The following is a 10,854-nucleotide window of genomic DNA, read 5'->3' as shown; positions in this document are numbered from 1 at the left end:
AGGCAGATCTCTGTGTTTGTGAACAGCCTTGTCTACAGAGTGAGTTCTACGACAACTAGGGCTACACCTGAGACCTCGCCTCAGTCAGTCAGTCAGTCAGTCAGTCAGTCAGTCAGTCAGTCAGTCAGTCAGTCAATCAATCAATCAATCAATCAATCATCAATCAATACGAGTTAAGGGTCTTTGCACCCTGGTTGCTCTCCCTTTCTCTCCTCCCTGGCCCTCTCACCACATGCATGGATTCTACTATTCAAAAGCTGAATTGCTTTAGAAATCAAATATCATGAAAGTTACTCTAATATTAACTAGAATACAGTAACCAAAGGACTTCTTTTTTTTTATAAAATAACATGATTTATTACTATTTTAAAACAAGTTTCACAAAATAACATTCAGAAACTCAATATTACTAAATAATTTAATGCACAATAAGTTTAGTCATAAAGTCATGCTACAAAAGTCCTGTGTAGAAAAGATTATTACCAAAGCATTAACAGATGTTAAAACGTTCTTCAGAATGAACATGGATCTAGAAGTCAAAGCTTTGCGAATGATGCTCCTGGCCATGAACGACAACCTGAGAGAAGCAGGTGGACTGGGTACCTTCTGCTCTCCACTGGCCATTGGCAGGAGTGGTCCCACTTGGCAACAGCGTCATAGGCAGGGTCTCCCACTGACTGGAGACATACCATGTAATGTAGACAACACTAAAAAGAAAATTTTAAATCTAGATATGGGCCAGGCGGTAGTGGTACATGTCTTTAACTCCAGCACTAGGGAGGCAGAGACAGGTGGATCTCTGTGTTTGATGCTAGCCTGGTCTACATACAGAGTAAGTCCCAAGACTGCCTGGGAAACCCTGTCTTGAACAACCAAAACCAAACTAAACCAAACCAAAGTTTCTATTCTAAATAGAAAAGCTATTTACACCCTCCCAGAGGGATGACCTCGGATACAACCCAAATCAGAAAGGCAGAAAATCCTAAGTGAGTATGAAGACGGGCGTGTGTGGACAAAGGTTGAAGTCTGAGTCCGGACTCCTGTGTGCGTTCCTATGAGCCACACTCATAATTTTAAAGTGCAAATCTATTTTAAAAATAGTTTATTCTCTCTTCCTTCTTGTTAAAATTGTCAGATCATAATTGGTTGTCTGGGTCCTCTAATCTGCCCAATATGGGAAATCAATGAGAATCTGATTAGGACTTCTCCTGTGTTCTATCAGGCTAAAAGTCTATAGTTTTTCCTGTCTGCTTCCTTGCTTACAGTTAGTGATGGACACAGACATGGAACTCGGAAGGCTGAGTGATCACTGATGCAGCTGTTCACACTGGGTAAGGAAGGGTAAAGGGCCATGACCTCGTCGGCTGCCACACACAACCCGACTCTGCTGCCCGGCTGTTGCTTCATTAGTCACAGACTCATTCTCGGCCCACACAAAGGACATGGATATCTGAGACTGACTGTGGGAAGGACAGGTTTTCTCCCCTTGCCGTTACTGTTTACCGTCTCAGTGAACTCGGAACAGCTACCTCAGTCAGAGACAAGAACTCCTCAACCATTTTTCAAAGTGAATGATTACATGCAAACTGTCTAGGCCGGCTAACTGCTTTGTTTGTTTGTTTGTTTTGACCTCAAGAAAAACCCAGGTAAAAGACTCCCTGCTTTCTCTGTCACCAACTCTGAGCCAATGACAGATTTATTTCCAATGCTCCCTCGTTTTCAGACCCCTGACAAACACCTATTCAACAACAAACACCTATTCAACCAGAAACTTCCATTCCAGAGCCACATTTAGGTCAGCCCCAGGAAGCATTCCAAGTAACTGAGCGGTGAGGGACAGCACCCTTCTGGTCAGTTGCACTGGACATCTGCATCAGCTAACTTCTGGGCACGAGCAACTCAATACAACACAGTCTAGACTTAATGACTGACACACCCTGCAAAAGAGTCTGTGCAGGGTGATACATTTTCTAAAGTGTAATACAAATATTAAGCTTTAGAGACAGAACAAAATCTATCATAAAAGCTAGATTTTGTTGACAGTGACAGAGGTAGATTAACTGGTCAACCATTGTCCTAACATGAGCAGGGGACAAGAAACTCAAGTTGAAATCCTACAGGCAGAAGTTTCAGCTTCTAGGCCTGAGCTTCTAAGGCTGTGTGGGGAACATGAAACTGAGCATTGCATAAAAGGGCAACAGACCTGATCAGGTCCAGCCATGATGGTAAAATGTCACCTTCTCTTACAATAATGCTAGTGGCACAGACTACAGACTGAAGCTGACCAGCCTGCACAGAGGAATGCTGGGACAGGAAACACTGGCTCCTATCTAGAGAATTTGGCTGTCCCACCTGCTCCAGGGCTCAGTGGGCAACGCTTGCAGCCATCTTTTGTTACCATAACTGGAGAGGAGCTCCTGGCATGTAGGGAGTAAAGGACAGGGCTGCAGCTAACCTGCACACAGTGCACGGCCCACAAGAGTGAGTCATACAGCCTAAATGTAAACAGCGCCACACTGAGCATCTCTGGTGCCGTAAGCACAGGTAGGAAAGCCCTCCAAGGCCTAGCTAGATAATATGGTCATTAGCTCAGGATCAGGAGACATAGGAAGTACAACTCCAATATACCAATATCATATTGACGGTGAAAAATTAAAATACTGGGTGTTCCTGCACCCTACCATTATTTATAATACTAGAAGTTCAAATGATCACAGAGAACATCTATTCCAAGTTGGTTCCATCTCCAATCTGAATGGCATAAGTCCCACCTTCCTCAACTACATTTTTTTTTCCAGTAAAAGAAGACATCAGGACTGATCAGAGTGGGCAGGGAGGATGAGGAGGACAAGGACAGCGAGGACAGCCTTAATTCTCTCAGGTACCCAGCCTTCCATTTCCTTCCTTCCTTCCTTTCTTCCTTCCTTCCTTCCCTTCTTCCTTCCCTCCTTCCCTCCCTCCTTCCTTCCTTCCTTCCTTCCTTCCTTCCTTCCTTCCTTCCTTCCTCCCTCCCTCCCTCCCTCCCTCCTTCCTTCTTTCCTTCCTTCCTTCCGTTTTTTTTGGTTTTGTTTTTTAAGACAGGGTTTCTCTGTGTAGCCCTGGCTGTTCTGGAACTCACTCTGTAGACCAGGCTGGCCTTCCACTTTCAAATTGAATGCATTTTGGCTTTAATTCCAGGAACAGAGCCGCATCAAAGTCATTCCAATATTTGTGATGAGGAGCCGAAAATGTTTGTGTGGGGGGGGGAGGGGAGGGGAGGGAGGGAGGGAGGGAGGGAGGGGGGAGGGAGAGAGAGAGGGAGGGAGGGAGAGAGAGAGGGAGGGAGAGAGAGAAAGAGAGAGAGGGAGAGAGAGAGAGAAATGGACACAGAAAAGCACCGTGCACATCTCTGAGAACCATCAGTGAATAAAAGACATTGAGAAATAGGGGAGGGGTGTTTCCCAACTACAGAATTTGGAAACAAACACACATCTGTAAGTCACTTCACAGAGCCAGTCTGAAGCCATCCCCTTCCTGCCCTCACTCCAGGTGTGTCGCAGGAAGCACAGCATCAGCGGGAACAGGGCTTGCCTGTGTAAACTACAAGCAACCACAACAGTGTCTCCTAAGCTTATAGGCCTTCTGCACCACCAAGAAGTCTCACCACTGTTGCTCAGAAGAGAAATGCCAATGGTTTTGAACGTTTAAGCCAGTCAGGGTAAAGTTTCTCCCCATCAGAAAAGCTAAAAAGGTATTAGACTAGGTATTCTTTTTAAAAATTGATTATGCATTTAGTGTCTCACCTCCATGTCTGTCTGTGCAACATGTGTGTGGGAGGCCAGAAAAGGACATGAGAGTCCCTGGAGGTCCAGAAAAGGACATCAGAGCCCCTGGAGGTCCAGAAAAGGACATCAGAGCCCCTGGAGGTCCAGAGGGCTGTGAGCCTCCTCATGGTACTGGGAAGCAAGCTCAGGTCCTGAGCAACAGGTACTCTTACCTCTGAGCTGTCTCACCAGCCCACAACCAGACATTCTTGTATGGATTTAGAGTTGATTGTCAAAGCAGTGGTCCCTTCTGACCAGCGTGACTCTTACAGAAATTGAGTCATTTTTACTGAAATGATAGTTATAAGTTCTCAAACCAAGACTACTTATATAATAATTAAAAACAGAAACAAAAGACTCTGCCCCCTTCACTGTGGTGACTTTCAGGGAGAACCACGTGGAGACAGGGACAAGAATCGGCAGCCTCTGGCTGAGACTTTAGGCACAGGTTGGCAGCGGTTCCTGACTACTCCACAATCAGTCAATAATTCTATCTTGACCCACTGGAGACTTCATCTGGTGCTGATGCCATTTTACAGGTTTCAGAATATTTTTCTTACATGATAAATTATACTGTTCACACTTAACTATTGCTTTGCAGGTCTGAGGTTAAGACACCTATAGTGACAATCTACAACATATTGCCATTTGCCCAAAACACCTCACTGTTTCCTCCACAGCACTTACATGATACACTTTAAAAGCTGTTTCATTTAGATTTTCTCAAAAATATATCTTGAAATACTGTCTCACTTATCTATAGGTACCAAATTCAGTCTTTAAGTGTCTACTCATAACTGTAAAGCAAAGGGCATCTGGGTAAATCATGAGGGTGAAGGTTTTCAAAATCTCAGTGGTCGATACTTAGGACTATTGACTACTGCTTTAAACACATGAGAAATTATTTCTTAAAATCTACATAAAGCAAGGTTACAAGAGTTGATGTAGTCGCAGTACTACCAAGGAGTGATCCTGCCAGTTGCGTTAGCCACTGATGGGGACCATGGGGTGTCTGGCTGTACATGATGACTTAAGCGGCATCCATGGTGCACAACCTACACTCCAGTTGACAGTGCACACATTTTTGGAAAAGGAAGAAAATAGACCATGAGCCAAGAAGCCTCCACGGCAGCCATTCTTCCTTTTCTGAGCAGTGTTTCCAACTAGACGCTGGGCTCCTGCGTCCAGATACCGCTGTGCTCTAAGGGGAGTGTGTCCTCTCACCACGCTGCCTCTGAAGCAATGCGTGCTGCATTTGTGCTTCTGACTTGTAAGGGCCTGAACCTTCTATGGATGGCAAAGTCGTCTATCTTTAAAATGCCTGGGCTAAGAAATACTAAGCAACTGAGTACACATAATAAGTCCTTTCCTATTAAAAATGACTGGTCTATAAATACTGGGAGACAGGTGACATACATAACTGGACAAGACCAGGACATCTGTAGTTCCCAAGGCTGGACTTGACTACAATTGGTGCTACTGGTTTGTGGGATAAACACTGAATATGTTTTTTTTTAAAGGATGGAAGTGAGAGATGTGTTTTATCTTAAGAACTCTGCTCCACAAAATCTTTAAAATAGACAATTATACAAAACTTATCTATTTTTCTCATAACATTTAAATAAATTAACACAAAATGAAAAGTACAGCCTTAGCTTTCCTCTTCTTCATCCTCCTTAATTACTGGAGTACCTAAAATTTAAAAAAAAAATTATTTCTGGTATCTTTCTTTTTTGTTTTCTTTAAACAAGGACTCTCTATGTAATTCTGGCTGTCCTAGAACTCTCTGTAGACCAGACTGGCCTTAAAGTCAGAGATCCACCTGCCTCTGCCTCCTGAGCAGTGGGATTAAAGGTGTGTGCCACCACGCCTGGCTTGTTTCACCCTTAAAGGAAGGATTTCACTGCTTCTAGGCATCTCTAACCACTCTTGGCCCTCTTTTTTTTTTTTTTTTTTTTAAATGTGACTATTCATTGCTGCAAATGCAGTATAAGTTATCTAAAGGGTCACAAGAACAGCCTGCATTTAGAGCTAGCACATCACTGTTCTCTTGGAAACCTGCCTCATGATTATCACCGTGTCATGTCACTTTAGGCCTAGGTTTGTCTCCCCAGGGGGGAGAGGAGAACATTTAGCATGGCTCGGTTACAGCTCTGAGGTAGACTGATGTAGACACTGAGTGGGGAGAAGGATTGAGGGAGCGCAAAGAGCACAAGATACCTTAGAGTATTGTGTTCATCGAGCACTCGCGAATGTGTGTGTGTGTGTGTGTGTGTGTGTCTGTGTGTGTCTGTGTGTGTGTGTGTGTGTGTGTGTGTGTGTGTGTGCGCGCGTGCACGCGCGCGCATGTGCCTGTTCACCTGTGTGCTAGGACCACAAGCTTTTTTACATGGGCTTTGGGGATCAAGCTCAAGCCCTTCTATTAGGACTTACACATGTAAGGCAAGTTCTGAGCACTGAGCCACCATCCCAGCCCGTTCATTTTCCTGATTATGGTGATGATTATACATGTTGAAAGCATTTAAACTTAGTGGTCCCCAGCAAGTGTACCAGCTGCACCTATCGTCCTGACAGTGTGTCGTGGAGGACGAGCGCCTCGGTCCTCTAGTTTGGATGTGAGTGCCAGTACAAGTGAGTGATAAAGGGACATGGAAAGTATCTGACACAGCATGGTGGTCACCATCACCTCTGCAGCTACCGCTGCATATTTCCCATTCTTCCTTCAGTCAACTGGGCTAGTCTGAGTGGGCATGGTTGTCTTAGGGACAGAATGAAATGCAAAAGGAGACCACAGACATACTTGCTTTTGTCTCTGAAAAACTTAGGAAACTGGGAAAAATCGGCTAGTGCAAAGGCACAGGATAAGGTGAAGGTGGCAATGATTCTTCCCAAGGATGGCAGGCAGGACAGGGACTCAGGGATTATTGGGGGGGGGGGGGGGTCTGGCCCTGGCTTTTAATGGCACTGGGAGGAAATGAACGCTTGTGATTTATTTAAGAAGAGACTCTTATAATCACCATAGACCTCATTCAAAAACATAAACAAACAAACAAAATGCACATTCCCATGACACGGGTGTGTCACACAGCTGTGGCAGGAAGCCTCAGGACATCTCATTTCTCACTGTGTGCATGCGCCGTGCCTGTGTACATGTGTGTGTGTGTGTGAGAGAGAGAGAGAGAGTGTGTATGCCCTACAGGAGTCCTGGGAAGGGGAACAATAGTACACCTGTTAGAGTCCTTGAGGACCACTGGCCTATAAACATTTCCTCATGGCTTATTCTATGATGGCATCATCCAAGAGAGGTATTAAGAATGTCTTATAGGGAATTCTAGGCTTGTCTAGACTGGTAAGATGACCTCCAACCCCACCAGCAGAAGCCCCCCTCCCCCCCACCGTCACACTCACCATCCAGCTTTTTCAGCTTGGGCACTCTCTTGGTTGCTTCATCGATCCAGTTGCCCTCGGCAGAGTGTTTCTCCTCCAGGGGATTACCGACGAACACCAGGTCCTCCAGGCACGGCAGCTCGGCCAGCTTCAGGAACTCAGCTGCAAGTACAGATACTTCCCACGTTGGTAAACTTCAGGGTTACACTCTCAGGGCTTGGGGGACAGAATTCAGTCCCTAGCTCCATTTGTGACTATGCAGGGAAGTGGTAAGATTCTCAAGATTAAGAGAAGCTTTACCACATAAAGTCATTATTTGAGGAAATTATGGGACTGGGGTGTGTGAAAACCTCTCTTCTCCCTTTAATACTGCCCTAATGATGAGATGAACAGAGAAGGCTCCGTGCTGCAAAGAACAGCAATCAGTGTCTGAGGTGCTGCATCAGGAGCTAAGCTAACCCCCCCTTAGTCTCTGCACACCCCATCATCTCTGAGTTCTCAAAGCAACTCACCTAAATTCTCACCACAGAACTTGTAACACTTTTAGAAATATTAGCTTACTAAACATGTCCCCTCTCAGCCAGGAATGGTGGCACACACCGTTAATCCCAGCACTCGGGAGGCAGAGGCAGGAGGATTTCTGAGTTCGAGGCCAGCCTGGTCTACAGAGTGAGTTCCAGGACAGCCAGGGCTATACAGAGAAACCCTGTCTCGAAAAACCAAAAATAAATAAATAAATAAATTTTTAAAAAAAATGAAGGAGCCCTATTTTATGTGCTCTCCCCTTATTAGGGATTGTCTCTTTGTATTAGTGTGTTGAGAGTTAAGTCTCACTACCTTAAACTCTGAACTGCCTCAGGCTCCAGAGTATGGGGATTATAGATGTACATCACTGTATACCCAGCTCCTTTTGGCTGTTTTCAATAAACAGGAAGCAGGAGCCTGTAAGAGCACTCTCAGCTTACCCCAGTCTTTTACCAGGTTATTAGACATGTAGAGAATCTTCAGTTTCTTCATTACATGGATTCCTTTCAACTTCTCAATAAAATTGTAGGAGATCCACAGTTCTTCCAGTGTTTCTCCTACTGCTTCCTAGGAAGGAAAACATTGGAGTTACACTTTTATTTTTAACCCGAGTGCCTGTCTCCTCCCTTACAAACACACAGAAAGGCTTCTAAAGAGATCTGAGACTTGCCAGTCCACCTGCTGAAGAGCTGACACGCCATGGAAGTTATATTCATGAAGGAACAAACAGAGCACTCCCTCCCTATTAAGTGGATCTAAATCCTGTTCTCCAATAGCTTCCAAGCATTCAAAATAGCTACTGAGATGCAAGAGGGGAAACAATGGCGCCACTCCGTCATCTGTATTCAATAGCAGTTCTAAATTACTTTCTCATACGTTATATTATTTGCTCCTAAGAAAACATAAAAAGTAGATGAACCAATTTCATTTATTTGTATTATGCAGGACACTGAGATCTCAATTATATTAAGTCCCAGAACTTGTTCTAAAATTCAAGTTTTTCTCAACATTTATTGGAGAAAAAATTGACAGAGAGAATTTTGCATTCTAAGTGCTCATATATTCAGAACATACCATGCCCATTTTGCTATATTTATTTATCCTATCATATCTCTCAGGTTCACTACGAAAACCTCAGTCCGCATTATCATTCCTGTGTGCGTGTGTGTCACTCCTTAGGAGCTGCCTACCTAGTTCTTTGAGAACTATGCTTGGGATCTCCATTGGCTTGGGGATCATCAATTTGGCTGGGCTGGCTGCCCAGAACACCTCAGGGATCCAGTCTCGACTTCCCCAGCTCTGGATTAGGGTCACACACTATCACGCTTTTTAAGAGTCAAACACAACCCACTTATGCTGCACAGAAAACACTTTACCAGTAGAGCTATGTCCTTAGGCCTCATCTTATCATTTTGATACATAAAATTCAGTTTTAAACACTTGATCTTTCTTTCTTTTCTTTTTCTTTCTTCCTTCCTTCCTTCCTTCCTTCCTTCCTTCCTTCCTTCCTTTCTTTCTTTCTTTCTTTCTTTCTTTCTTTCTTTCTTTTTTTTTTTTTTGTCTTTTCCGAGACAGGGTTTCTCTGTGTAGCCCTGGCTGTCCTGGAACTCACTCTGTAGACCAGGTGGCCTCGAACTCAGAAATCCGCCTGCCTCTGCCTCCCAAGTGCTGGGATTAAACACTTGATCTTTCTATTAGCATAAAAGTTATTATATTATACCATCTCTTAAATTTTAGGCAATCACCATTTGCACAAAGATTTTCAGTAACAGACAAATGCAATGATCCTTTCCTTTAAAACAAAGTGCTGGGCAGGACCCACTCTGTTTCTATTTGTGTGCCTCCTTCAGCCCTGACAATTTACATAGCCCTTTATGGAAATGTCTGGTGGGCCCGGATCTAACTCTGGGTAACTGTCCTTTAAAAGACTATGGAAAAATAAAATCCTTAATGAATTCTTCAACCTGGAAAAACCAGGAGAAAAGTTGAGAACAGGGTAGCCTGGGTTAACACTGCCATCTCAACCCCAAACTTCATCTTAGTTTTAACTTTCCAAGTAGAACGTGAAGAAATTTTAATCACTCCATCTCGGCACTCCTATACCAGAAAATGGTGACTTAACTAAGATTTCTAAACTAATATTCTGACATCTTCTCCCAAATGATTTAATTACAATATCACACATAACTTTTAGAGCTAAAAAGTGAGTCTTCAGGTAGTTGAAGTTTCACTATTCACAACTTCATTGCCCTGGATCTCCATCCTTCTCGTGTCTCCGCGAACTGTGATGAGGTAGCAGAAAAATATTAAAAACCCAGGCCTCAGCTGAGCTGCAGCTAAGGGCGGAAGGGGCCTGGCCTTAGCACGCATGTGCTCTGGGTTCCATCCTCAGCACTACATTGGGACTTCTCGTGAGCAGTATGTTAGGAGGTGTGGGAGCGGGTTTCTATTGGCTCACGCTAAGACCATTTTGGAACATACAGCAACCGATCATTGTTGTTTGATTCAGATAATATTACACTGCTTGTAAGACTTTAGGATGTGTGATTTCTAAATTCTTTTTTAAAAAATATTTATTTATTTATTATATGTAAGTACACTGTAGCTGTCTTCAGACATCCCAGAAGAGAGCATCAGATCTCGTTACGGATGGTTGTGAGCCATCATGTGGTTGCTGGGATATGAACTCAGGACCAGTGCTCTTAACTACTGAGCCATCTCTCTAGCCCCATTTCTAAGTTCTTAAGAGCTATTTTTAACTAACTGATGCCAAGTATACAAGGACTAGGCCATTTCTCCCTTAAGCAGCTCTGAACTTAAACAGGGCCTTACTCTACCACTGAGCTGCAGGTTAAAAAAAAAATAGCCTTTTATCTTATATATGTTGAAGAAAAGCTACCTCTTTTATTGCAGCAATAAGAACTAAAAATTCCTCGGAATACATTTTTGCCCAAGAAGTGTAGAAGGCTCTATAGTAGTGGTTCTTAACCTTCCTAATACTGAAACCCTTTAACACAGTTCCTTGTATTGTGCTGCCCCCCAACCATAAAATTATTTTCATTGCTACTTCATGACTGTAATTTTGCTACTGTCATGAATCATAAATATCTGTTTTCAATAGTCTTAGGTGAACCTTGGG

The 10,854-nt window shown here is 43.7% G+C and overlaps 1 protein-coding gene across 3 annotated transcripts in view; it reads right to left on the bottom strand.

Annotated features, from left to right (window-relative positions):
- Positions 1–331: 331 nt before the first annotated feature.
- Dnal1 (dynein, axonemal, light chain 1) overlaps positions 332–10,854 on the bottom strand; it is a 29,239-nt gene continuing 18,716 nt past the window's right edge. For 2 of the 3 annotated variants that reach the window (NM_001346528.1, NM_028821.3), the window contains exons 6-8: positions 8,156–8,282; positions 7,212–7,352; positions 332–5,495 (exon numbers count right to left, since the gene is read on the bottom strand). In NM_001346528.1, the coding sequence (NP_001333457.1) occupies positions 5,455–5,495; positions 7,212–7,352; positions 8,156–8,282 (309 nt within the window). In that variant the 3' untranslated portion in view covers positions 332–5,454. The remainder of the gene's footprint in view (positions 5,496–7,211; positions 7,353–8,155; positions 8,283–10,854) is intronic. The other variant, XM_006515370.4, reaches the window with a different exon arrangement.

Source organism: Mus musculus, chromosome 12 (genome assembly GCF_000001635.26).
Source record: "Mus musculus strain C57BL/6J chromosome 12, GRCm38.p6 C57BL/6J".
NCBI lineage: Eukaryota > Metazoa > Chordata > Mammalia > Rodentia > Muridae > Mus > Mus musculus.
Note: the sequence above shows the minus strand (reverse complement) of the source record. Positions and strands in the feature narration are given on the sequence as shown.